General features: G+C 59.7%; 4 protein-coding genes and 1 long non-coding RNA gene across 34 annotated transcripts in view; 4 read left to right on the top strand and 1 right to left on the bottom strand.

Moving 5' to 3' along the window:
• Positions 1–5,645, top strand: part of PHF21A (PHD finger protein 21A) — a 186,487-nt gene extending 180,842 nt beyond the window's left edge. For all 23 annotated transcript variants that reach the window (XM_061152601.1, XM_061152425.1, XM_061152434.1 and 20 more), the window contains one exon: positions 738–5,645. In XM_061152601.1, coding sequence (XP_061008584.1) covers positions 738–1,004 — 267 coding nt within the window. In that variant the 3' untranslated portion in view covers positions 1,005–5,645. The remainder of the gene's footprint in view (positions 1–737) is intronic.
• On the bottom strand, positions 5,588–11,451 carry LARGE2 (LARGE xylosyl- and glucuronyltransferase 2). 4 transcript variants are annotated; one of them, XM_061152394.1, is made up of 15 exons: positions 11,157–11,451; positions 10,901–11,062; positions 10,692–10,804; positions 10,276–10,358; positions 9,973–10,096; positions 9,594–9,765; positions 9,363–9,467; positions 8,767–8,879; positions 8,571–8,696; positions 8,297–8,452; positions 7,996–8,156; positions 7,325–7,603; positions 7,010–7,159; positions 6,713–6,908; positions 5,588–6,291 (listed from the first exon to the last, which is right to left on the bottom strand). In XM_061152394.1, exons 2-15 carry the CDS (start codon positions 10,998–11,000, stop codon positions 6,082–6,084), a joined length of 2,088 nt encoding a protein of 695 aa, XP_061008377.1. In that variant the 5' UTR covers positions 11,001–11,062; positions 11,157–11,451; the 3' UTR covers positions 5,588–6,081. The 4 variants fall into 4 exon arrangements, with proteins under 4 accessions (XP_061008377.1, XP_061008360.1, XP_061008367.1 ...); XM_061152377.1 differs by having other exon boundaries at positions 10,692–11,062; XM_061152384.1 differs by lacking the exon at positions 11,157–11,451 and having other exon boundaries at positions 10,692–11,110.
• LOC133063374 (uncharacterized) lies at positions 6,047–8,776 on the top strand. Its single transcript, XR_009694388.1, has 5 exons — positions 6,047–6,117; positions 6,491–6,618; positions 7,716–7,904; positions 8,351–8,433; positions 8,644–8,776. It is a non-coding gene; the product is annotated as an uncharacterized LOC133063374 (long non-coding RNA).
• Positions 11,452–11,730: 279 nt separating the features above from the next.
• On the top strand, positions 11,731–21,417 carry PEX16 (peroxisomal biogenesis factor 16). Of its 4 annotated transcripts, XM_061152650.1 has the most exons (12): positions 11,731–12,182; positions 12,263–12,418; positions 14,627–14,731; positions 15,787–15,822; positions 17,046–17,179; positions 17,320–17,420; positions 18,365–18,445; positions 18,586–18,714; positions 18,804–18,876; positions 19,003–19,122; positions 20,739–20,803; positions 21,256–21,417. In XM_061152650.1, the coding sequence occupies exons 3-12, from the start codon at positions 14,720–14,722 to the stop codon at positions 21,312–21,314; spliced, it is 810 nt and encodes a 269-aa protein (XP_061008633.1). In that variant the 5' UTR covers positions 11,731–12,182; positions 12,263–12,418; positions 14,627–14,719; the 3' UTR covers positions 21,315–21,417. The 4 variants fall into 4 exon arrangements, with proteins under 4 accessions (XP_061008633.1, XP_061008643.1, XP_061008625.1 ...); XM_061152660.1 differs by lacking the exon at positions 12,263–12,418; XM_061152631.1 differs by lacking the exons at positions 11,731–12,182; positions 12,263–12,418; positions 14,627–14,731 and adding exons at positions 15,127–15,567; positions 16,654–16,730.
• Positions 21,418–23,602: 2,185 nt separating this feature from the next.
• On the top strand, positions 23,603–24,640 carry FREY1 (Frey regulator of sperm-oocyte fusion 1). Of its 2 annotated transcripts, XM_061140464.1 has the most exons (3): positions 23,603–24,113; positions 24,278–24,351; positions 24,513–24,640. In XM_061140464.1, the coding sequence occupies exons 1-3, from the start codon at positions 24,010–24,012 to the stop codon at positions 24,632–24,634; spliced, it is 300 nt and encodes a 99-aa protein (XP_060996447.1). In that variant the 5' UTR covers positions 23,603–24,009; the 3' UTR covers positions 24,635–24,640. The 2 variants fall into 2 exon arrangements, with proteins under 2 accessions (XP_060996447.1, XP_060996437.1); XM_061140454.1 differs by having other exon boundaries at positions 23,603–24,351.
• Positions 24,641–24,756: the final 116 nt, after the last annotated feature.

Genomic DNA, 24,756 nt, shown 5'->3' with positions numbered 1-24,756 from the left:
GTTCAGTTCAGTCGCTCAGTTGTGTCCAACTCTTTGTACCCCATGAACTGCAGCACACCAGGCCTCCCTGTCCATCGCCAACTCCCGGAGTTTACCCAAACTCATGTCCATTGAGTCGGTGATGCCATCTAACCATCTCATCCTCTGTCGTCCCCTTCTCCTCCTGTCCTCATACAACATGGCCAAAGGCTACCTGCCTATGACAGAGCAGAAGGCCTTCTCTTGGCTGCAGTCTTTGAGTCTCCTAAATATCACTGACTATCCCGCCTTAGGGCCCTGCCTCTAAAATCCTACTGTCCCAGTGGTCTTCAGTAGGCCCTCAAACTGAATCCAGATACCACTGGCTTGTGTCTATCCTGGAAAGCTCAGCCCAGTCCGGAGCCTATCAGCATATTAGCAAGGTAGAAGCGTACCCAGACCTGCTCAAACCAGCTTCAGCTCAGCTGTGAGAGCCATTTTTTTTTAAATGCTTTTTATTTTGCAGTATGATAGTGGTAATTCATGTTTGGCTGTAAATCCTAGTGTCAAGAAGTGGGCTTTGAAACCACTCACTTGCTCCCTCTCTCTCACCTCTTGGGCCTCCTCCTCCCCTCGGGTAGCAGCACCCACTCGAGGTGGAGCAGAACAAGGTGTAGGGCTGCACCCTAGCCAGCAGGGATTCTTGTGTCTGGAGAGGGCTCCCGGGCCTGTCAGGACAGTCAGAGGCTCAGTGCCACTGCCCTTCTCATTGGCTGCAGAAATGCATGGAAATGAAGAACACCATCCTGGCCCGGCAGAAGGAGATGCACAGCTCCCTGGAGAAGGTAAAACAGCTGATCCGCCTCATCCACGGCATCGACCTCTCCAAACCTGTAGACTCTGAGGCCACTGTGGGGGCCCTCTCCAACGGCCCGGACTGCACCCCCCCTGCCAACGCCAGCACCTCCACACCGGCCCCCTCCCCACCCTCCTCCTCCTCCCAGAGCTGCACAGCGAACTGTAACCCGGGGGAAGAGACTAAATAACAGAGCCCGCTAGGAGAAGCCACGAGATCCCGGCGCAAGGAGAGCAGAACCCTGAAGACTCTAGCAAAGCCAAGCCGGGTTTCTTCTGGGAAGTACAGAATTCTTTTGGTTCTTTGGTTCCAGAGAGAGAGAAGATGCTTGTGCCAGGTGGCACCAGAGTTTGCCAATTGATCCTTCTTATTCTGTGTGTACATGCAAAGATTGGACCATGTTACATGAAATAGTGCCAGCTGGAGGTTCTTTGCCAGCACCATGCCAAGTGAAATAATATATTTACTCTCTCTATTATACACCAGTGTGTGCCTGCAGCAGCCTCCACAGCCACGAGGGTTTGTTTCTGTTTTGTCGGGTGGGGAGCAGGGCCGGGCGGAGGGAGGAGAGCAGGTTTCAGATCCTTATTTGCCGAGCCGTTCGTTTAGGTAGAGAAGACAAGTCCAAAGAGTGTGTGGGCTTTCCTGTTTCTAAACTCTCACTACTATAAAACCAAAAAGAGGAAATGGAGATTTCACCAACCCCAGTGCCCAGAGGAGGGGTGGGGGAGGGGATGGGAGGGAGCCGGGGTGGGAAAAGCATACCGAATAAGCAGTATTTCATAGTGTCTGGAGTGGGCACCGTGCCCGGAGAGATGGACACCAAGAACCAGCCGCCCGGTTCTTCTCCGGAGCACTCTGCTCTCGACCGTGGGCACCCCCATGCTCCCCAAGTTCCTTCCCTGCTTTGGCAAATTGGTGCCATCCCCATGGGTGAGCCGGTTACCTTCCCTCTCCAAGAACAAGCAGAACCAGGCCTCAGGTGGCCCTTGCCCGGGGCAGGGAAGAAGGGTGTGTGTGTGTGTGTCGAGGAAGGAAAAACGGTGGATCAGTGATTTTACTTGAAAACAAGCTCCATCCCTTTTCTATATTTATAAGAAGAGAAGATCCTGAGCGAAGCAGCACGCGACCCAGGTGTGTGTGAATCGAATGGAGATGTTTCTTTTCTCTCTTTTTTTTTAATTTTTGTTTTTGTTCTTTTTTTCTTTTAAAAAAAAGTTTTATTTTGTTGTTTATTTTACTTTTTTGGTAACAAAAACTAAAATAAGGAATAGAAAAGCTGTTTTTCAGGCTGACAGTCCAATTAAGGGTAGTCGAGACCTTGCATGGTAGAATAGGAATCATAGTGTCAGTGAGGTCCAGTGAGTCTGTGTGAGTCCTTGTGTCATCGTTCGGGGCACTGTTTTTTTATGCAAGGGCAAAAATCTTTGTATCTGGGGAAAAAAAAAACAAAACAACAACAACTTTTTTTTTTTTAAATTAAAAAGGAAAATAAAAGATATTGAGGTCTTCCTAGTGTTACTTAAATTAAGATCAAGGTAAGAAACATTGTAAAAAAAAAATTACAAAAGTGCTATTTGTTTCCTAAAAACAGTGATTTCTATTAAAAAGGTGTCAGAACTGGAGAAAATGCTGTGTAGTTATAATTTTTTAGCACAGAACCTGCTGATCATGATGACATTTTGCTGTGTTTGTGTCTCAAGACTGGTGGGCTAGTCCCCGTGATTTCTGTCCTCCGGACGGCTGCAGCCCTGAAAGGCAGGGGCAGAGCTCTCCCACCATCCTCCCCTCCTCGGAAAAGACTGTCCTCCCTGCTTGGAGCAGGGAGCAGAGCTCCCGTTTCTGGAGCCCACACGGAGTGCGGATGGTGTCAGGGTTCTGCTTCTCGTCTCCTCGGGTTTTGCTGGAGCAAAAGGCTGGTGCCTAAATCAGATCCTTCCTTTGGTGCTGCTCTTGGTCTTTCAGCCACCAGCATTTCGAGTGCCTGGGGGACAGCTTTGAAGGGAGTGGCCAGTGAAGCTCACGGGTGCCCACACAGCCCAGCTTTGAAGGGTGCAGGGAGCAGGCTGGCTGCATCGGCCCTTGGTGCTTAGAGAGGATGAGGGAGTGAGATGTCTTGAGGGGACAGGGTGTCTCTGAGACGAGGGAGTCCCTGGGCGGCCTTTGTGTCTGCACGCCTTTGTAGAGATGTCTGCACCTCCAGCCACTTTCTCTGCCTGCTGGCTCCAGGGACTGGCGATGGGAGTCTTACCCCACTTTGCCCACCCACAAGCTTCCTGGGTGACCTTTGGCTAGAACGCTGTGCTTGCCTTGGCTTGGCCTGTCCCCTTCTTGAGAAAACCAGGGTTCTGAGAGGCTCGGACCATTTCTGTCATTTTTACCTTGTGGGAAACAAATTTTTGTCATGTGTGCACTCCTGCTGGAGACCTTTGCCCACGGCACACATCTGGCCCCAGGAGAGAGGCAGAGACTGTGCCCAGGCACTCCCAGAGCATCTCCCCCAAGTCTGCCCCATGTCCAATAAGGGCCAGAGTCTAGGAGGGGGCAGAAATGGACCAGTCATCTCTCCCTCACCTAGTGTGGCCGGGAGAGACAGAGATGGATCCTGAAGGCGACTGCCACAGAGCAGTCCTTTTCACGTAAAATGTGTCTCTTCTCTACAAACCGTCTTCGTTCCTCTTCCCCGGATGTTTGTTAGAAGAGGGGATGATGAGGGGGCTGCACCGGCCTCTTGAGAGTCAGGGCGTGGCTGCAGGGTTGCCTGAGGGGGAAAGAAGGGCACTCCCTCTGCTCATGCAAAAACCAAGGTGCTATGTCTAGTCAGGGAGCGTTGGGAGATGCCTGGACTCGTTGGAGGAATGGTTGGCAGGGCTTCAGAGCCCAGAGGCGGGCTGTGTGCCCTGTCTTGGAGCCCTCCCATCGGACTTGTCTGGGCCCAGAAACAGGAGGTGGCCGCTTAATACCTGTCTTCTTGAAAGAAGAGGCCTTTGCTCAGGAAGGATCCCCCCGGGGATTCTCAGGGGTGGGTGGCTGGGCCAGGAACTTACACCAGGGTTTTGCAGGCTGCTGTGAGCAGGCACTCTCTGACCTTGCCTAAGGTTGGGGTGCAATTCTTCTCAAGTTCAGATGGAAGCCGTTGTGCTAGTCGGCTAGGATGACTGAGTGAAAAACTGCAGCCCTGCCCCCAAACCCGCATTCTGCATTCAAATCCCCAAACTCCCCTCACTGCAGAGAAAAGGCCCTAGTCACCCGTGTCCTCCTCCTCCACTGTCCTGCCAAGAGAAGAGCCTCCCCGTCCCTCCAGACCCGAGGGTCCCTGTGACCACCTGAGACCCACCTTCATGACCGCCCCATCTCGCTCTTCCTCTCCGCTGCTTTTCCCTACGTCCGGATGTAGCCACTGACAGGCACGTCCGAGGGCAGCCGGCTTGCGGCCACTTCAGAGGCCAGGGGAGCGGCTGGTCAGGGACTGGGACTGATCCAGCTGCCCACTTGGGCTGGATCAAGAGGCCTCTGTCAGGCCCGCAGCCACGGTGACGCGCCCTGGAGGCAGTGAGGTCATGTTGCTGTCATCTTCCCTGCTCACGTTCTTGCCAGTGTGGCCTGCAGCTCCCTTTTTCTTGCAGAGCCTGCTGGGTCTTGTCTCACCTCTGCTGAGCTAATCCAGAGTTCTGCTTGCTTCCTTCCTTACTGGGCCAGGGAGGCCCCGCTCGAGACAGCCCCTCACGGGCCTTAACCTGTGTGGGGCCTGTACCCTGGCCATGGCGGCCTCCGGCTGGCACCCAGCGCCCAGTGTCTCTGCTGGCCTGCTGGTCCCTGTGGTTTCTTGGCTCAGGCTCAACCGGGCGTGTGAGTGGGGCGCGCTTCCTCGCCCCACGCCTCTCCCGTGAGGGCGACCGCCTTTCCAGCTCACTGCAGTCTCTGTGTGTGTGGTCGCCTCTCCAGCCGTCTCTGCCACCTACTCCTGGGGCCAGCAGAGCCTTGCTGGGCTCTCATCCCGAACCACGACGACCCACACAGCACAGTCATAGCAGTTTCCTCCCTACATTCCCTTTTAGGGTTTAGTCTTTCTCATTTATCCAAAGGGCTTAATTTAGGAGACTTTTACCCCAGGGGAAGAAGGCTTTTTGGTAGGAGGGAGAATGGGGGCCCAGGTACATCTTCCAGTCCCTGGGTTCTCCAGATTGCGTGGCTTTTGTTGGATGGAGGTGACCTTGCTCTGTGTGAAAAAGAAGACCGTGGACCTCACCCCCACCCCTCAGCTGGGCACCCTTGGCAGGAAACAGGAGACCTGTTCTCTCTGGCTTAGAGCCATCCTCAGTGTCAGCTCCTTTCTAGGAGGTGAAGGGTGACCCTCCCACCAGGGTAAAGGGGAAGAACTGGAGGGTTTTCCTATTTAGAGAGCCCCGGTGGAGCTCCTGAAAATAGCCCTTGTCAAGGAAGAGCAGGGCTCACAACGTCTCTTCACTCTCTGCCCGCAGAGGCTCTTGTTCCGAGGACTCCACCAGCCCCACAGCAGCCTCTGGCCCCTGTCCCTCTCTCCGCTGTTGCTGGGTCCTCAGCCCAGGGTACGCTGCAGTCAGGCAGGACCGCCGGAGGTCAATGAGCTCTGAGCAGAAAAGTGCCAGCCAGCTCCCAACCTGTCTCTTGTCCAAGCCCTTTGTGATTTCAGTCTTGGTAGAACTTGTATTTGGAGTTTTGTGCTTCAAAGTTTTTGTTTTTGTTTGTTTGAGTTTTGTTTTGAGGGGGTGGGGGGGGATACAGAGCAGCTGATCAATTTGTATTTATTTATTTTAACATTTTACTAAATAAAGCCAAATAAAGCCTCTCAGACTCATGGTGTTGGGTTTGCGGCAGGGGAGGGTGGACAGGAGGCACACGCTCCAGTCCCGGCCTCCAGGGGAGGGCCCCGTCGCTGGACTCCTGCCAGATCCAGCACCTCCCCAGGCTTACTGACTGGCTCATGCCCCAAACCAAGAGGAACGTGGAAAGGAGCTATTAAAACTTAACGGAAAAAGGGATGTTACGGTTGAGAGGATGTAGGAACCAGCCCCAAACCAGCTGGGGCCGAGGAACACTAGACCCACCCGACCAGCAGCCGCACACGGGGGCCCCAGGCCTCACCGCACAGGTGTCCCCCACAGCCCCTCCCCGGAGACCTTAAATAATTTAAATAGCAGGGAGGGCGGGGTGGCGGCAGGGCTGCTCCTGTGGTCCGCAGGGAGTGTGTGTGAGAGCCACAGCGAAGACGGCGGGTAGCTGCGAGGTCAGGTGGGGCCTCGGGGCTGCTGCAGGGCAGTGAGGTATTTGAGGGCAGCAGCCCCGTAGTGGCGGGACAAGTCCTGGTGGAACTCATCCTTGAGGGCCCGGAGGCAGTCACGATAGGTGGGGTTGGAGCGGAAGCGAGTGATGTCAAGGCTTGGGGTGTGCGGCAGGTGGATGGTGAAGGCCTCGGGCAGCACCAGGAGCTCGTATTCCTGGGGAGGGCAGGGGACAGTCACTGCGTAGGCTGGGGGAGTGGGGCAGCTCTGGGGCGTGGGGAGCAGGTTCATCCAAAGTCAGAGACTTGAGTTCTGCAGAGGGCCCTTCACAGTATGATGTGCCCCTGGATGGTGAGGTCCTTGGGCCTGCTGTTCAGTCGCTAAGTCACGTCTGACTCTTTTTGTGAACCCACAGACTGGAGCCCACCGGGCTCCTCTGTCCATGGGCCTTCCCAGGCAAGAACACTGGAGTGGGTTGCCCTTTCCTGCTCCAGGGGAATCTTCCCGACTCAGGGATCGGACCTGTGTCTCCTGCACTGGCAGGTGGGTTTCTTTACCCCTGAGCCCCCCGGGGCAACCCTCCCTGGGCCTCGAGGTAGTCTCAGATCAAGGCTGGAGACAGCAGGGCGCCCCTCACCTGTGCGTCCAGCTCTATGATGTGGGCCACCTTGTTCCAGCCAAAGCCCACGAAGCGGGGATCGTAGCGGGGACAGTCACGTGGTACCACCACGTAGGGCTCGTAGTCAGCCTCCCACTGCACTCGGTACGGGGCCTGGGCCTCCCGCCAGTGGGCGTAGTCTGTGGGCGCGTGGCCCTGGGGCCACTCATGGTACCTGTGTGGGGGCAGGGCAGGGCGGGGGGCCAGTCTGAGGCTGATGGGGTCGGTGTGGGGAACTGCAGCGCTGGGCAGGGCTAGGCCATTGGCCTCTCCCACCTGAAAGTGTAGAGAGACCCGGCGTCCAGCAAGGTCAGCAGTTCAGCTTTGGAACTTGGGAAGCGGAAGCGGTAGTGCAGGGTCTCGAACGCGGGCACCACCAGGGCCGCCTTCCGCCTGCCGCCCAGCTCCAGCTGCTCGATGGAGGCCCTGAGGAGGGAGCACACCGTGAACCGCAGGGCACTGGGGGGGCTCTGCCTCCAGCACTGAGCCCGGGGGCTCTTGGGGTGCGGACGCTGCAGGCCAGGAAGGAGCAGGGGTGCCCCGCCAGGGCCCACGGGTGCCCCCGACCCCGTCCACACCCGCCTGGCCCACCTGAGGTAGTCGTAGAGGGAGTGGGCGGGCAGGAAGTCAATGTCACTGAGGAAGACGTAGGGCGTGAGGGCCTGGGCCAGGGCCACGTTGCGGAGCTGGTTGATGGGGTAGAGGGAGCCCTCCCGGTACATCACGTGGTAGGCCACGTCCTGCCGGGCAGAGAGCACCGCCGAGGTCTCCACGAAACGCAGGAACTGCTGGGCCTCTGCGTCTGTCAGGTACAAGGCCAGGCTCATGGGGCCCGGCCAGTGCCTGCACAGGGCTTCCAGCATCTGCAGCCTGGGGTGAGGGGGGTGGTCAGTCCAGGGGAGGGCGTGCGGACAGCCCCCTCCAGTGGCTTGCTGAGCCCCTTCCAAGCACTTTGCGAACTGTTCTTATTTCATCTTCACAGCCAGCCCACAAGGTGGGTACTTTCTCATTTGCCAGATGAGAAAACTGAGGGCCAGAGATACTAAGCTTTGCCCACAGTTCCACAGCGACGGAGGGCAGTTTCCCGACATGTGGGTGATCCCCACAGCCTGAGCTCCTTCTACCATCTCTCCGGTGTCTCCAGCTCCTGGAACTCCTCAAGCATCAGGCAGTAAGAGCTCTCCCTTCCACCAAGTGGAACCCTCATCTTGAAACTCCCAGACCGCGCACCGTGCCCCCGGGGCTGCCCTCGGCTCCCTCACCGCTCCATGGAGAGCTGGGCCACCAGGGTGACGTCGTGGGGCTGGGCGGGCGGCGGCTTGTGCGGCAGGAAGGTGATGTGCACGCGGTGCACGGTGAGCTGCTGCTGCCGGAACTCAAAGCAGGTGTCCTGCTCCTCCAGCTGTGCCAGGGCCTGCTGCAGCTGGGGGGTCGTCGGGGAGAGGAGGATGGGCTGGGTGGGCAGGCAGACAAGCCCCAGACAAGGCCAGGTTCCACCGGAGCAGGAGGGAGGGGGTGCAGAGCCTCCCCGAGGAAAGGGAAGGGAAGGTGACTCCCTCTCACCTGCTCGGCCCCAGGAGCGGGCGGGCAGGGGCACCCAAAGAGCTCTCTCCGCAGCAGGTTGCCATCATACTCCAGGAAAGTCAGGTAGAGGTTGCGGAAGGATTCCACATGCTTATTCTTCACGCGAAGCTTCTTTGGTGAGTTCCAGTGGATCACCTGGGATCAGGGAGGGCATGGGAGGGGGTGGGGAGGGGGGGCGAGGGGGGACGGGAGCTGGGAGCAGGAATCCCCATGGGAGCCCACCGCCACCGCTCAGCGCCCCCACGCGGCTCACCTTGAGGTCAGACGCCTCAGAGTAGCAGCGCTCAGCCAGCGTGTGGTCTGACAGCTGCACGTTCCATATGCAGGGCAGGGGTTGCACCAGCCACGGGTGCTCCTTGATGACGGCGTTGAAGATGTCCTGGGCAGAGACGGTCGCTGTCACACCTCGGCCCAGAGCCCGCCCCCACCGCCCTCCGGAGCCCCCAGACCTGGTCGGCCAGTGAGGTGGCGGGCAGGGTGAGGAGCTCCCGCGTGGCCGTCAGCTTCCACATCTGCTCCCAGCCAGCCTGCCGAAGTCGGTCCAGCCGTAGGAGTATCACGCCTGCTCAGGGGGGAGAGGCTGTCATGCCCACCTGGGATGACCAGCTCCTGGGGCCAAGGCTCCTGAAGGTGTCTTCCAAATGCTTGTTTTTGTGCAGTGTTCATATTTTCTGACTGCTCAGACATGAGTGTGGACTAGCCGTGTCCACAACTAACCCTCTTCGGGGTGAAGGGGAGGCAAAGCACAGTTTACAAAGCACCCCCACAACCATCTTCTTAGATTGAGTGATCCCAGGGCTGGGGAAATGACCCCCATTTAATGGATGAGAAAACTGAGGCTCAGCGGAATCAAGTGACTTGGCCAAAGGCATCTAGCATCATTAGCCCAGGTGGGAACTGTGATTTCTGGCTCTTCTCCCAGTGTTCTTTCTACAGAACAATTCTTGGGGGCCTCCCAAACATTCTATGCCCTACCCAGCCCCAGGGGCCCAAGGATCAGTGGCTGCCCTCCTGCCTCTCCCCACAACCCCCACACTGTCCCCACCTGTGTTAAATCCCCGGCCCAAGGCAGGCCAGGGCCTGTGATTCCTCCAGAGGTTGCCGAGGTACCAGTCGCTTTGGTTCTCCACGAGACCAATCGCTTGCTTGTCTGGGAGGGAGGGCACGAGGGAGCTGTCTGAGGCTGCTACTGGACCTCAGCTCAGGGCTAGGCCACAGGGAGGCCTGGATGGGCCAGGGAAGGGGGCTGACTGGAGTGGGGTCCCAGACCTCTCACCAGAAAAGTGAGCAAAGAGTGCCCAGAGTTCTGCAATGTCGGAGGCAAAGGTGACATCTGTGTCCAGGACAATGACACGGGCCAGGTCGGGGGGTAGGGCACTGGGCAGCACTAGCTTCATTAGCCCATAGAGGCCAGAGTAGTGCTTGTTGGGGATCCAGGAGACCTGGGGCTGTGGGTGGAAGCACAAGGGCGTGAGCCCACAAGAGAAGGGCTTACCAGTGTCAGAACATACTCGGGGTGACGTACCCAGGAGGGTGAAGGATTGGTGCTTCAGTAGATGTGATGGGACCGGGTCCCAGACAGCTCTAACCTGCCCTCCCACTGATCCCCACAACCCTGGGAGGAACGAGACGGGCAGAAGGGCTGGGGCTCCTGCCTTGAGCTCGTCAGCATTGTAGAAGCTGATTTGGACAGCAGGCACCATCCATGTGTGAAACAGCATCTCCAGGATGTTCCTGGCCACGGCATCGGTCACCAGGTGAAGGTGCAGTGGATTTTTCCTTCAGGAAGAACAAGGGAGGAAAGCTGATGGGCCCCAGAAGGAACTACAAGGGAAGCAGCCCTGCCCCGAGGGGCTCAGAAGAGGAAGCACCGATTGCTATCACGAGCTTCTCCCTGCCCAGCTCAGGGTATTCTTACGGCCTCCTTCCAGGGAGGAAAGGGACACTCCTGGCTGTACCTGTAGAACAGCAGGGACTTCACCAGGGTGACGACATCTCTGCTGGAGTTATGTCCTGCACAGACGATGGCCACCTGCAAGAGCTGGGGAGGGGACAGCAGGTCAGTGGACTCCAGACGGGAAGGACCTCGGGTTGGGTTGGGGCCTAGGGCAGTGTAGCCCCACCTGGCATCGGAGCTAGGCCGGAGTGTGGAGGGGGGGCTCCACGGAGCTGGGGTACACCCCCCTCATTTCCCAAATGGGGAGGCCGGGGCCAGGAGAAGGGCTGGTGTGAACCCGAGGCGCCCCCGGCTGGCTGGTCAGTGTCAGAGCCGACACCAGGTGTTGGGATTCCCACAGGTGTCCAGGTCCCTCGGCTTGGGGGCGCGGGGGGACCCTGGCATTCCCGCCGCCAGGGGCCGTGCGCACCTACCTACCTCGCACTTGGGCGGCGGCGGCGGCGGGATGCAGTCCGAGCGGTTGTGGCCCCCGGGGTCTGCCGGCGGGACTCCATCGAAGGCAGCGGCCCCCCGCGGCTGCAGCCGCCCGTCTGAAGGTACACGTGGCGTTGGCGAGCCGGGTACGGATCCCGGGTCACCCCCGCCACCCTCCCCCCGCCTCGCCTCCCGCTCGCTGCCTAGCTCACAGTCCGGGTCCCCGCCGAACAGGAAGAAGCCGATCAGTAGCAGGAGCAGCAGCAGCAACGCTGCGGCCCCCAGCGCCCGGGGGCGCCCTCGGAGCAGCATGGCTGCGGGCAGGGGTCCTCACGGCGGGGCGCGACCCCGGGCTGTGGCCTCCATCGCGGGCCCTGTGGACCAGGGAGGGAGAGGCGAAGTCAGCCCTGGGCGGCGGGGCCCGACGGCCACCCGGTCTTGTCTCCCGCCGTTGAGTCGCCACCTCACCTGCTCCAGGGGCGTGGGGTCCCCAACCTTACTCTCTCAGAAGCTGGCCGGGGTGCAGGAAAGGGGAGGTGGAGGCGCGGGCCAGCCCCGTCAGAGCAGGAGCCAGCCCCGCCCCCAACCTGGGTTCAGGTTTCACCTCCGCTTGGCTGAGTCCGAAGGGGCGGGGAGACCCCCCCCTGGGGGGGAGGGGGAAGGGAGGGCTGACCCGCCCTGCTACCAGGAGCCCCTACACCCGGGAAGGAAATGCGGGAACCCTCAGGGTGGCCGGAGGGCTCGGAGGCAGCCACCCGTGAAGGACCAGTACGAAACTACCTGCTTTGAGCCCATCCCCCTCTTCCCTGCTCCGTGAACCTTCCCCTGCGAGAGGGGCAGGGTCCCCAGGCCTAGGATCAAAGGAATAGCCAGAATTAGGGAGAGGGGACTGGGCTAGAAGGAAGGGCCTGGAGGGGTGCGGGCTGGGGGGTGGGGTCGGGACACCTGCTCTGGGGGCGGAGGCGGGGCTGGCGGCCAAGACCCGCCCCGGAGCCGCAGAGCACCTGGAGTCCCAGCTTTCCTCTGGGTCTGCTCCACCCCCCACTCGGTGCAGGTGGCCTGGCGGCAGAAAACCGCCTTGTGAAAGTCGCCTTCCGCCCAGGAGCTGGCCAGGGGCCTCCTGGGCAGCGCCGGGAATCCCCAGCCCTTGCCTAGACCGTCGTGGTTGTGCCAGGCCCCGAGCCTGGATCTGTCTTCTCCTGCCCTGGAGGGATGGGGGTGTGTGGAGGGGTCCGCTCCAGGCCGCCAACAACCCATCACCGTTGATGGAGCCGGAGTGCCTGTCCTCTGCTCTAGGCCCTGTGCTGAGGTTCCCCAGCCTCGCAACAGTCAACCCTCAGTCAGTCCTGTGAAACGGGCTGGGTTCTCCCTGCAGAGCTGAAGTGACCTGAGGCTCTACCCGGCAGGGCAGCGTGCTGCTCCTCCCCAAGGGTTTCCTGTCCCAGCACCTGCCCTTGAGGTTCCTGCTCCTGGATTCTATCAGATTCTCACAAGGTAGGCCTCTCCTTCCACATTCCTTGGTTTGTTGTTTTCCTCGTTCTTCTCGCAAGGAGACCTCACTGACTTGTTTATAGCTTGTGTCTCCCCAGCAAGGTAGCTGCTCATCCGACTGGGCCTCTGGCATCCGACCAGGGCCTGTGAGCACGTGCTGAACACGGATGGGCCGCAGTGTGACCTGGAAAGGAAGGGGTCCAGGCAGTGTCCTTCAGCCCAACTTCCAGCTGTAACAAGTGAGGGTCTGAGAGGCCCCTGCCCGAGAAGAAGTTGTGGCAGAGCAGCCCAGCCTGAGACCACCCCCCTCGCCTCAAGTCTCCCTGCTCTGTGAGGCCAGGATGCCTTTCTCTGGGAAATGGGGGTTCTGCAAGGAAGGGCTGGCTTTGGGCCTTTGGAGGCCAGGGGCAGTGGTTACTATGGAGACTGATGTGGCTCCTCATACATCTGGGAATTGAGAGACGAAGGGAGGTAGAGTCCACTGATGTGTCTGGAGCTTCGAACCTTCAGTCCCCCGAGCCTCATTTCTAGCCTAGAGCTGGGATGAGTGTGAGTGAATCCCTCCCCAGCCCCCTCAGCAGAGACTGCGGGGGAGTAAATAGGGTACCCTGTGAGGGCCTGATCAGGGAGTCTGTGCAGGGAGCTGGGTCTGCAGAATGATGGTAGTCACTCACGGTACTGGCCCTTCCCCTCACTCAAAGTTTCACTCGGGGATATTGAGGTGCTGAGATCCTTGCTGGGCCTCCAAGAAATTCTTCCGGGGTGTGGAGGGAGAAAGGGAGATAGGTATGGGCATATGAAAGAGTGCTGGTCTTCTAGGCCAGAGACATCATTTGACCCAGCTCTACCCAGGACTTTTCTATGTGACCTTAGCCCACCAAGGACCCTTCTCTGGGCTTCGGTGTCCACCTCAGTATACCTGTTGGACTGGTCTAGCTGTCTTCCCCTTGGTTTGGGCCAGAGTGAAGGAGACAGGATCAGGTCCAACTTGCCCAAAGGCCCTTCAAAGCCCAGCCCAGGTGACCAAATTCAGGCAGGGGCCCAGGAGGGCGGGGCTGCCCTGGGTGCCTCCCGTACACACGACCCTCTTTGTCTCTGGGACCTGATGAGGCACAAAATCTGGAGAGGAAATTCAGGCCGCTGTGCTGCTGCCAACCTGGCTGAGCTCCTGATCCCTTCCTTGGCCTGAGGGAGGGAAGAGAAACAGCCTCCAGCCCCAGTGTCCCTTATAGTCTGTCCAAGGGTAGGGGTGGGGGGGGCATGCTCCTCTGTCTCCCATGCCCCTCTCCCTCCCCAGAAGCACAGGAACCACTAGCCCTGGGAATGCCAAGGAAACCCCACACAGTCCCCTTCCTCACTCTCACTCTGCCTTCCACACTTCCCCTTCCTCACTCTGCGTCTCCAGCCTCAGATACAGGGGCGAGAGTACTGCTGATGAGGTTTGGCGAACAAGTTCATTAAGACCGTGGGGATGTAGGGAGGAAGGAAGGAAGAGCCCCATATCACATGCCCTGAGCCCTGGTCTTAATCCCAGTTGCTAACTTGATTCATGACCAAGCAGCCTCAACAGTCGCTGCTCTGGCTGAGCTGTGGGCAGTAGGAGAGAGGACCCTATCACAGGAGACCCTCGCTGTGGTCTCTTTGGCCAGTGCCATGCTGTGTGACCTAAGACAAGTCCCTTCCCCTCCTTGGGCCTCTTATTCCCCGTCTGTGAAACGGAGTTCATACCAATCTGGCCAAGTTGCTAGGAGGAGTTAAGTATGAGTGAGCCTGGCACCCAGGAGGTGGTGAAAAACAATGTAGATGATGCCCATGTCCACCTCTTCTGTTCCCCAGGAGGTTTGCCACTCTTGAGGCCCTGGACACATCTCCCTGCCTCTTCATTCCCTGGCAGGGGCAGGGCGGGCAGTTAGATCCCCCATCTGAAAAAAAAAAAGAAAACTAAGCTGGGGAGGAGACTTAGGGAGGCAGCTCAGAGATGGGTTGTGGTTTCTTGGTGAGGTGTGTTAAAATGCCTGGATTCTGTGGTCAGACTAGACCAGGATTCCAATCTTGACGGGCCGTTCTTAAGCGGATCCTTTCCTCTTGTGGAGATAATATCTGGTGGAGGGGAATAAGTAAAATACTGTACTATTCTCAGAGTGCCATAAACCTGCTGCCCTGGTCCCAACGGCGCAGCCCCGCCGGCCCCAGCCCTGCCCCGCCCATTTTCCCACAGCCAATCGGCGGCCGCCTCTTCCGCGCATCCGTTCCCTCCACCTCTGGCCGCTCCTCTCCCACCGCCCTTTCCTTCAAGGGAGGCTGCCCCGTTTGGGAAGAGATTCCCTGGAGAAGCTCTCATTTCTTGGGAAGCAGCTGAGAGCTGGAAGATGCACCGGAAGGCCAAAAAGCGCTGTGAAATTGACCCCGAGTTCAAGAAGCCCGTCTGCCCTCTAACCATTTTACAGATGGGGAAACCCGAGGCCCAGAGAAGGGAAAATCCTCATTAAGGTCACCCCGAGCGGAGAGCAGAAGCCCAGGCCAGGGTTTTCTCCGTGAAGATGGGAGTTCAGGTGCGCGACTTGGCGGGAGGGCGGGGGGAGGGAGGATATGCTCCGTGTGGGAGCCGGGGCACTAACGATGCTGGCCAGGGGGATCTTGACTGCGTGGGAGGCTGGACTCCTCGCTGCCTCAGTTTCCCCAGCACTACCTCTGGGAGAAGTCAGGCGACAAGGCAACGGGCCAGACGCGCGCCTGCACGCAGTCCGATTGCCCTTAGGCTGTCCCCGCGCTCCCCACCCCCCCAAATCTGATGGAGGAGGCTCCTCTCTGGGCGCTGCCTCCCAGCCCTTTATAAGCCAGGCCTCCCGTTCGAGCCTCTCGGCGTTCTATTGGAAAGGCTCCTGATCCCTACTCCAGAGTTAACTGCTCAGGCTGCCGCGGGAGCTTTTTCCCGGAGCTGTAACTGCGCAGGTGCAAGACAGCAAACCCGGAAGGCGGAAGAGCCGGTTGGGGCCGCCGGGTCGGGGGCGGAGAGCGTGTGAACCAATGACCTGAAGGAATTTGGGAGGGCGGGATTAGGCCCGCAGTTATTTAACGATACCCTGGTGGGAGGTGATTTAAGAAATGGGGTGAAGGGTGCTTCAACGGCTCTTCGCGTCACCGTCCTTCTGGCCCGCGGAAGTTAAGCAGCACAGAGGCGGGCCTAGCGCCGGAAGCAGGAAGGAGGGCGCAGGAAGCAGGGCCCCGTAGCCAGTCGCGCTGTCGGTCCGTGGGTCTGTCGGTTCTGAGGGCAGGATGGAGAAGCTGCGGCTCCTGGGCCTCCGCTACCAGGAGTACGTGACTCGTCACCCGGCTGCCACGGCCCAGCTGGAGACGGCAGTGCGCGGCCTCAGTTACCTGCTGGCAGGTGCCACCCTGACCTTTGACCCATCCCTTCGGGTCTCTGACCTCTGACCGCACCTGCCTCCCCCCTCCCCCCTTCCCTGCGGAGCCTGAGTAGTGATCGCTCTGCCTGAGGCGTTCCTTCCAGGTTCCCTTTAGGGCATAGGGAGGGGATGTCCGGGGACCCGAAGCAGCAGGAAGAGGCAGACTCTCACCGACGCCTCCTTCTGTGCCTTCTCCCCAGGTCGTTTCGCCGATTCGCACGAGCTGTCAGAGCTGGGTGAGCCGGGCTCTGGGGTGGGTTGGGGGCGAGAGGGTGGAGGAGGGCTTCTCAGAGGGCTTCCTAGATTTCCCGTTAGATCATCCAGTTCTGTGATTGAATCAGACAGGGGTCCAGCGTCCACGGTCCTAGGCCGTCGCGTATGCCCCCCTCCCCGCCATAGTTAAGAGAGATGTCTGGGGACCTTGCCTGGTCAGGAGGCTGAGCCAAGCTCCACTTCTGCCTTTGCTCCGTTAGTCTTCCCTACAGTCACATGAAGCGGGTACTGTTATTGTCCTCCTTGTCCAGTTGAGGGAACAGAAGTTTAAATGAGGTTAAGGAACAGCCACCGAAGGCCTCAACCAGGATTCAAATCCCAGTCTCTCAAATTCCAGAATGCCCAGACTGTAACTGCCTCAGGGGTGTTTACCCAGTCAGTACAGGAGGCACAGGTCCCGAAAGGATGAGATGGGTTTTAAAAGGTAGGGATGGAATAGAATTTCAGGGACAGGCTGCAGAGAGAGCAAAGGCCAGGAGGTGACTGCACCTCCCATGTCTCTTTGGAGCATGATGGGCAGTTCTGGGCTGCTGGATAACCAGTGCTATTCAGCAGGGCAGTAGTTGGTATGTCATAGAGATCAAACCAGCCTTTCTTGTTCTAGCTGCTCACACAAGAGGTCGTTTGGGGGGAGTGGAGAGCTCTGAGGAAGTGGGTGGCAAGACCTATTGTTTCCACATAGTATGTGTGGGTGGCTGAGCGCAGCAGGTGATAGGTGATCCCTGCTGCTCTGGGGAGAAGGAGGGGGTGGAGGCTGCAGAGCCAGCCTCTCAGGGCTACTCTCTGCCCCTCAGTGTACTCTGCCTCTAACCTGCTGGTGCTACTCAATGACGGAATCCTACGCAAGGAACTTCGGAAAAAATTACCCGTGGTAAGAATTGTGCCAGGAACACGGGCCTTAGGAACAAAAGAGTAACCACTAACCCGGGTTTGGAGCACGTGTTACGGTCTCGTAGAGTACGAGACACAGCTGCATCCATCTGTGACGAGTCCAGGTGTTCATGTCCCCTTATCAGGTGAAGAGACTGGCTTTCACAGGGTAGAGTCGCCTGTCCCAGCAGGAGACCTCAGGCTTATGCACTTAATCTCGGGAAGAGGAACATCTAGACTCCTGTCAGAAGTGTCCTCTGGGGGAGGGGCTGAAACCAGGGGGGCCTCCTGACCTCTTGGCCTGGGGTTCTTGCAGTCCCTGTCCCACCAGAAGCTGCTGACATGGCTGAGCGTGCTGGAGTGTGTGGAGGTGTTCATGGAGATGGGGGCCACCAAGGTGTGGGGTGAAGTAGGACGTTGGCTCGTCATCGCCCTCATCCAGCTGGCCAAGTATGTTGGGACCGTGGAGGGCCGGCCTGGGGTGGGGGGTCACTGAGACCAGATGTACCGACGGTATTCAGCAGAGCACCCCGGACCCCTGCCGCCTAGCCACCTCCCGCTTCCCCAGCCCTGCCGTACTCTCAACCCAGGGCTGTACTTCGGATGTTCCTGCTGATCTGGTTCAAGGCTGGCCTCCAGACCTCACCCCCCATTGTTCCACTGGACAGGGAGACCCAGGCACAGTCCCAGGGTAAGTGCTTGCCCACTCTGGAGTGGAACGGGGCACGGGCTGATTGGTAGATGAGAGCTGACTTACATGAATACGGCACTGTCACCTCGGAGCACACCTCTCCCCATCAACTCGTTTTGTTCTCATCAGCCTTTATTGGCATGTTAGAGACGAGAAAGAATGATGAGGTCAGAGGCCAACAGAGCTTATACTCAGGACTTCTGACGTCAGAGTCCTCAGTCATTTTTGTGGGCTGCGGGAAGAGGGGACAGAGCATCAGGAGGAAGCAGGGCTCTTGCCAGCCTTGTCTCTGGGCCTGGCTCTGTATCAAGAGCACGGCCTCAGGAGGCAGGGTACCCAGCAGATGTACCGCTTTAGGGCTTTGGGCCCACCAGCTGTTGGCCTCTGGGTCTTACCCCCTTGACTTTGAGTTGCGGGCAGGTCTTTGCTTCTGTTTTCATGATCATGTTGAAAGCAAAGCACACAGGATATACGCCATCCCCCTCCTTCTTAAAAATTTTTGTTTATTGGCTGCACCACATGGCCTATGGGATCTTAGTTTGCTCACCAGGGGTGGGACCCACACCCCCTGCAGTGGAAGCATGGAGTCTTAACTGCTGAACCACTGGGCAAATCCAGATACAGCCCCTTCTGTGCTGTGGTCCCCATGGACCACAGGTCCCCCTTCTTGTTCCAGTGCCTGGGAGGCCTTAGTTCTTAGCTGGTACATCTGCACAGGTGATGCTGGCCTTTCCCCAGGTTGGGAAGGCCTGCAGAATGCTCCCCGCTATGAACAGGTCCCAGGCACAGTCTCTGCAGTGGTGTCCTTGACTCCGCTGCTGCCTTAGTACAGGTTTATCCATCCTCCTCTTGGCCCATGAGCGTTCACTGCATATGCATTCGCTTGTAGGCTCTGGTAGAAGCGTGTCCCTCTGACAATACGACCTTTTATCTATTCCCGCCAGATGGTGACCACAGCGCTGGCAGCCAGGAGCAGTCATATGTGGGGAAGCGGTCAAACCGGGTAGTGCGAACCCTCCAGAATAGTAAGTGTGGGAGGCAGCTGGACGAGACACCTTGGTGCTGAGGTCAGCGTGGGCCTGAGGGCCTGGCTTCCATCACTGCCTGCCCTCCCCCTGCCCCGGCCCTTGGGCCCGGCCGCTCACCTGCCGCCCTTGTGTTCTAGCTCCGTCCCTGCACTCGAGGCACTGGGGGGCCCCGCAGCAGCGCGAGGAGCTGGGTGTCACCCCCACCCCGCTGGGGCTGCAGGAGACCATCGCCGAGTCCTTGTATATCGCCCGGCCCCTGCTGCACTGTATCCTTAGCCCAGGCCCGGGTCGCGATAGACGGGGGCAGGCAGGGCGGGCTGTGTGCCAGAGACATCCTTAACGCCGTGGCCGGCAGTGCTCAGCCTGGGCCTCTGGGGTCAGCGGTCGTGGACACCCTGGCTCCTGTCTGGTGTCGTGGACGTGACCAGGTGAGCCGGGCCTGCCTGGGGGCCCCATTCCCTCTGTCCGGCTTTGTGCCACAGGCCCGGCCTCACCCGGGCGGGCAGGGTCCCTGCGCTCCTGTCGCTGGCCTGAACCTTGTCCCCTCCTCGCAGCCTGAGCCTCCTGAGCGACAGGAAGGGCCTGACCCGGAGGGAGCGCCTGGAGCTGCGGCGCCGGACCACCCTGCTGCTCTACTACCTGCTGCGCTCCCCGTTCTACGACCGCTTCTCCGAGTGAGGACTGGCCCGGCCCGGCAGGCCTGACCTCCGCGGGGCGGAGTGGGGGACGCGGGCCCGGCTCCGGGGTCCCCACGCCTGTTCACTCCCCGCTCCCTCCCTCTCTCCTTCCCCGATCTGGGTTCACTGAACACTTGCCGTGTGCTACCCTGGGTGTGACTTCCCTGGTGGCCCAGACGGTAAAAGCATCTGCCTACAATGCGGGAGACCTGGGTTGACCCCTGGGTTGGGAAGATCCCCTGGAGAAGGAAATGGCACCCCACTCCAGTATTCTTGCCTGGAAAATCCCATGGACGGAGGAGCCTGGCAGGCTATAGCCCATGGGGTCGCAAAGAGTCGGACACGACTGAGTGACTTCACTTCACCCTGGGTGTGGTCACTCCTGATTTCTTGGGGCTGTCTGCCCAGTGTGCTGCTTAAGCTGTTGTTGGCAGGTGAGGGCAGGGCCCCGGGGACCGTGGGCGTGAACTTTCTCTGTCCTCAGCTTGCTTGCCCACTTTCCTAAAGAGTTGGGATATTCCCCACTTCTCACAGGAGACACTTAAGTTCAAAAAGGCTGGGCAGCTGAAATGAAGCCACCCAGCCAGCCAGTGGCAGAGCCAGTTCCCATATCCATGTTCTCTCCTGGCCTGTCCCTGCTAGCCCAGCCCTCCATCCATCCCTTGAGAGGGTCCAGAGCTCCTAGCCACAGAGAGGCCTACTGGGGGTGAGTCAGTGGTGACTCGGGGCCAAGTCTCCCAAAGGGGTCACCTGAGGTCAGACCGAGATTTGAGCAGGGGTCCCTATACTGCAATTGGGGCTGTGAGAAAGGCTGGAGGCTCCCGGGACCCATTCTGTCGAGGTCATAACAAGTACACTGCTTTAAAGGCTGGCGTGATCATAGGAATTATACTTAACATTCTGTACACACAACTTCTGTTTATTTTCTGAGTTGGTAGAAAGTAAGCTTAGGTCAGATTTAATAATCACCTCAGTGAAAATAACTGCCTGGCAGTTTCTATTTTCAGATGAGTTTGAAATCTCACAAGGTTCTAAAGCCAAATCCTTTTCCACACTCCAGAGAGAATGCTCTGGAGACTTTTGTGGATCGTGACCTTTGCCTACAGACAGCTTGCACTCTACGGAGGAAACCTTGTAGCCCCAGCATTGCTCTGAATTGAGGATTAACTGATTGCAGAGGCAGCTTCCCAGGCTGTAGGCCTCCAGTCTGGCTTGTTTTTCTGCCGACCTGACCAGCCCAGCACCCTTAGAGCAGTGGCCCAGACTGAGGAGGGCCCAGAGCCCGACCCCAGAGGACAGGGAGCAGGATGCCGAGGACCTCTGGAATATAGTCTGGGAAAAGAGAATTTTCCTTCCCCCTTTTTATTGTCAGACAATGTAGTCTCTGGCACTGGGCTGCCTCCCAGTTGTGGGCTGAGGTGTGACCTTCCCAGGCCATGTGGTTGGGGACGGCTGGACCAGAGCCCTTGTCCTGTCCTTGAGGATGTCTCTGATCCACGTGGTGACTCTGGCTTCTGGGATGCACTGCCTTTAGTCAGGTGGTCAGCAGAGGTTTGCTGCTCCTGGATTTGCAGGAACCCAAACCCCCTACTCAGGCTACTCCTTTGTTGCAGGGCCAAGATCCTCTTTCTACTCCAGCTCCTGGCAGACCACATCCCAGGCATTGGTCTGGTCACAAGTAAGCATGGGGCGAGGGCGTGATAATTACTGTCACGGAGCTTATTTGTGGCCCGGCTTCCTGTATCCCCTTGTTAATTTGACTCTTGGCACAGTTGGGAGAGGGAGCCATGAGGTCAGCTTGGGTGGGTGAAGCTCCTTGAGTGACGTGACACCAGCTTTGCTGGGCGGGGACCATATTGGGGAATGAAGCCTGCTGGCCATTTGGAGAGGCCCCTCAGCAGAGAGGCCCTGGGCTGGGGCTGTCCGCATGGACAGTGGGCCAGCTGTGTGACAGCTCTGAGCTTGAAACTCTTTGTCTGTAAACACGGCCAGAGGTGGCTGCTGACGCTGGCGGGGGAGGTGGGAGGGCGGGGGTCCGGCCAGGCGGACGGGAGCCTCAGGAGGGCCCTGGGAAGAGCTGGGTTGGAGTCTGGCCCTCAGCCCTGAACTTGCTCCCCTCTGTCATTGCAGGGCCGCTCATGGATTACTTGCCCAACTGGCAGAAAATTTATTTCTACAGTTGGGGCTGATGGACATTCCGCAAGTGGGGTGTGGGCAGGGGCAGGGGGTGCCTCAGCCCTTCACGTCCCCTGGGCCCCTCTGCCCTAATAAACCTGACTCTGGCAGCGTCCACGCCTGTGACTGCTCCATGCCCACCGCCCGGAGCGCGCCCGGCTCTCACACCCTGGCTGGGCTCCACACACAGCCCTGGTCTCCACTAGAGCTCCCCTAATTCCCTCTCGACTCCGCATCCTGAGCACACGTCGCACCTCGTTACTGGCCGGGAAGCCCCTGCTAGGACTGGGACGAGGGCTTCTCCAGCCTGGAAAGCTGGAGTCCCACCTCACGAGCATGGGAAGCTGTTTGCCGCAGCAGCTGCGAGAGTAAATGCCGCTTGTCTCGTCGGTCCCTGTTGACGACCAGCAAGGCTGAACCCAGACAGTAGATGCCAGCTGCCCCTGTGTCTTCCGACCCACGCCCTGCCGGAGCCTGACGCCTGGCAGCCGCTCCGTGGTGGAGCCTGGTGCTGGTGGGCCTGCCCCAGTGCAGAGGGGCCCCTCAAGCCCTGACCTCTGCTCGAGGGCAGAAGGCCTTTCTCCTGTGGGAAGGGAACGTCGGGCCCCAGCCAGCGCTGCGGCCGACCCTGGGCAGCAGTAAGGTTGCCAGGGCTGGGAGCGGCCGGGTGCAGGTTCACGGGGCACGAGCTGGTGTCTCCCCCGTGGTCTTCCTGGAGGCACCGTGCAGGGATTGGGGCTCGGCGGCTGCAGTCTTTCTGCCCGGCCTTCCCCTTCCCTCCGTCTCTGCTGCCTCCGCGCTGTGAGCAGACCACATGCTCCGGCTGGAGCTTCTAGCCGGTCGGGCAGCCCCTCAGGTTCTGAGAGCACTCCATCAGCTGTCAGCGGTACCTCTGCTGCTCCCAGACAGCCTGGGATGGGCCGGCTGTCCCTGACCGCTTTCCCCACGTGCCTCTGAGCAGCCCCGTCCTGGTTCCGGGCCAGGGGGTAGGGGCCCTGAGCGGTCACCACTCGAGACCCGCTGCCTTGGGTCGTCTGAACCAGCATGGCTGGGCATCTGTTAGGGAGTGTGCTCTGGGCCCCGTGCTGCGCGTGGAAGTGAGTCAGGCCCGGCTCGCTGCCCTCACTCAGTGGAGGAGACAGGTGTGTGGATGCCTCCGTGCGCCGGGCCGCTGCAGTAGGTGGAAGTGTGTGTGGGTCGTGGTCAGACTGCCTGCCTGTCCGCACCAGCCGGAGGGTGCCCTGCTCGGGGAGCCCTCCGCTCAAGCCGGCTTCCAAACTGCTGAGACTTTATCTGTTTTCAGCAGGCAGACAGGAGGTGGAGGCTGTGTGCGCAAACACAGCACAAGTAGTTGCTGCAGTGGTGTGACGCCCCCGCTGCGCTGGGAGAGAGCCCGAGCAGAGGCGGCGGCTGGAGGGGGCGGGCAGGGCCGAAGCCACCAGGTCATCGCCTCCCAGGCAAGGCCGGGGTGGTCTGGCAAGGAATGTCTCAGGTGGTGGGGAGGGACCTGTCTGAAGCCGCATCTCAGTGCCCAGGCAGGGGGCCTGTGGGCAGGGGAGGAGGAAGGTGCAGCAGGACGCTGCAGGCGGAGGCCTATAGCCATGGATAGGACCAAGTTAAGGCAGTAGCAGGAGGGGTGGGGGGTAAGCCAACCAGGCCTTGGGGACTGGTTGTGGATACAAAGGAAGAGGGTGGCATCTCAGAGGCAAAGAAATGAGGGGTTTGGAGTCAGGAGGAGCCAGAGCGTCTGAACTTGTGGTTCCTGGCGGAGGGCGGGGGGAGGGTGGGCAGAGGATGCTAAGGCGGGGTTCCTGGGAGCCAGTTGTGTCTAGGGAGGGAGCCGGGTCCACACTGAGCTAACAAGGGCCAGGCAGGAAGCAGAGGCTCATACAGACTTGCCGCAAGCCTGTGAAGAGACTCAGTCTCTGGCCGGGCGTCACGCTCCATTTATTCGTTCATCCAGGATTTACTGAGCACCCAGCAGGCATCCAATACTGGATATCCTGTAGTCCCTTCCCTTGGGAAGCTTACACTTGAGAGGCCCAGGTCCCAGGCCCAGGCTTTGCCAACTAAGCTGAAGTCCCTGTCAGCCTCGGAGGTGGACACAGGGCCCGCCAAGTCCCTGGGGCCGTGCTAAGCTGTGGGGGGCAGTGTCGGCGGGGGTGGGGGGGGCCCTCAGCATGGGCTCTGTCCAGCGGGGCCTGGGTGGAGCAGGGCTCTCCAGCTGCAGGACCTTCCTGGGGCAAGTCAGTGTGGGAGGGAGGGGGATGGGAGAGGGAGGCTGGGTGAGCAGGGGAAATGCTGGGGCTCTGGGCGGTGGCTGTGACCTCTGCACAGGGCCTCCTGGGTGCCTGTCCCTGAGCAGGTTGTGTAGGTACCTTACCTCAGTGGTGAGGAAGCCCAGGCCCGCCAAGGGGAGGTGATGTTTCCACCTGGTGAGAGGCGAGGTGGGGACCTGCGCTACCTGTGCCCTCACCGGTGCGTCTAATAAAACAAGATGGGCTTGGCACCTGGTGGCCCACAGCCTCAGTGTAAGCAGACCACAGGCCTCAGCACAGAGCTGCCCAGCCGGGCCCGAGCCACTGCTGATGTGGCGCCCTGGAGCAGGAGGCCTTTGTGAGGCGGCCCCGGGCGTGGGCAGCAGGTTCCGTCGTCCTGCCCACCGGGGGGAGGGGCAGGCAGAAGCCGGGATCTGGGACCCCGCGGAAGATGGTTCTCACCATGCTGGGGGCTTTGCACCCCAGGGCCGGGCTGAGCCTCTTCGTCCTGTACCTCGTCCTGGCAGCCGCGCTTCTCCGCCCCCAGCCACTGAGGTAACTCCTGGGGGCCCCGGGCCAGCGGCCTGGAAGTGGGGGGTGCTCTGCGGGCCAGCCCCTCCGTGGTGTCAGGGGCCCCCCCACCCTCAGATATTGCTCCCTGTTCTGGGAGGTGGTGGCTGCTCCCTGGCCAGCGCTGAGCACCCCAACTTCTCCCACAGGCCTCAGCGATCCGTTCCTGAGGAGTTTTCGGCCCCCCTGGAACTCTCGGAGCCGCTCTCCGGCCTGGTGGACGGTAGGCTCTCCCCTTCCTCTCCCCAATGGGGGCGCCGTGCCCTGGGAGGGGGCACCCCGCCAGCCTCGGGGACCTTCTCACACCACACAGCCTGTGTCTGGGGAAGATTTCGGGGGAACGTGGATGCTCCCTGCCACTCACCACCTCTTCTCTCTCTCTAGACTACGGTGTCCGACCGAAACACCCGTGGCCTCGGGGGCCCCGACCCCTGCTCTCCCGGGCCCAGCAGCGCAAGCGAGATGGGCCCGACATGGCCGAGTACTACTATGACTCACGCCTGTGACGGGAACCCCTCATAAAACTATTCTGTGCAGCAAAAGTCTCGGACTTTCCTGGGGTGGGAACGAGCCGGGTGAGGTTGGGGGGGTGGCGGTCCAAGCAGATGACACCCAGCGCGGTCCCGAC

The sequence above is a fragment of the Dama dama genome, chromosome 1 (genome assembly GCF_033118175.1).
Source record: "Dama dama isolate Ldn47 chromosome 1, ASM3311817v1, whole genome shotgun sequence".
Classification (NCBI taxonomy): Eukaryota; Metazoa; Chordata; class Mammalia; order Artiodactyla; family Cervidae; genus Dama; species Dama dama.
Note: the sequence above shows the minus strand (reverse complement) of the source record. Positions and strands in the feature narration are given on the sequence as shown.

Coding starts and splice junctions, on each gene's coding strand:
- LARGE2 (XM_061152377.1), bottom strand. CDS start 11,000: ATGCTGCTCCGAGGGCGCCCCCGGGCGCTGGGGGCCGCAGCGTTGCTG. Junction 9,766..9,972: donor ACAATGCTGACGAGCTCAAG/GCAGGAGCCCCA, acceptor TTCCACCCACAG/CCCCAGGTCTCCTGGATCCC. Junction 9,468..9,593: donor ACTCTTTGCTCACTTTTCTG/GTGAGAGGTCTG, acceptor CCTCCCTCCCAG/ACAAGCAAGCGATTGGTCTC.
- PEX16 (XM_061152631.1), top strand. CDS start 15,456: ATGGAGAAGCTGCGGCTCCTGGGCCTCCGCTACCAGGAGTACGTGACT. Junction 17,180..17,319: donor GCCCTCATCCAGCTGGCCAA/GTATGTTGGGAC, acceptor CTCTCAACCCAG/GGCTGTACTTCGGATGTTCC. Junction 20,804..21,255: donor AGGCATTGGTCTGGTCACAA/GTAAGCATGGGG, acceptor CTGTCATTGCAG/GGCCGCTCATGGATTACTTG.
- FREY1 (XM_061140454.1), top strand. CDS start 23,889: ATGTGGCGCCCTGGAGCAGGAGGCCTTTGTGAGGCGGCCCCGGGCGTG. Junction 24,352..24,512: donor GCTCTCCGGCCTGGTGGACG/GTAGGCTCTCCC, acceptor CTCTCTCTCTAG/ACTACGGTGTCCGACCGAAA.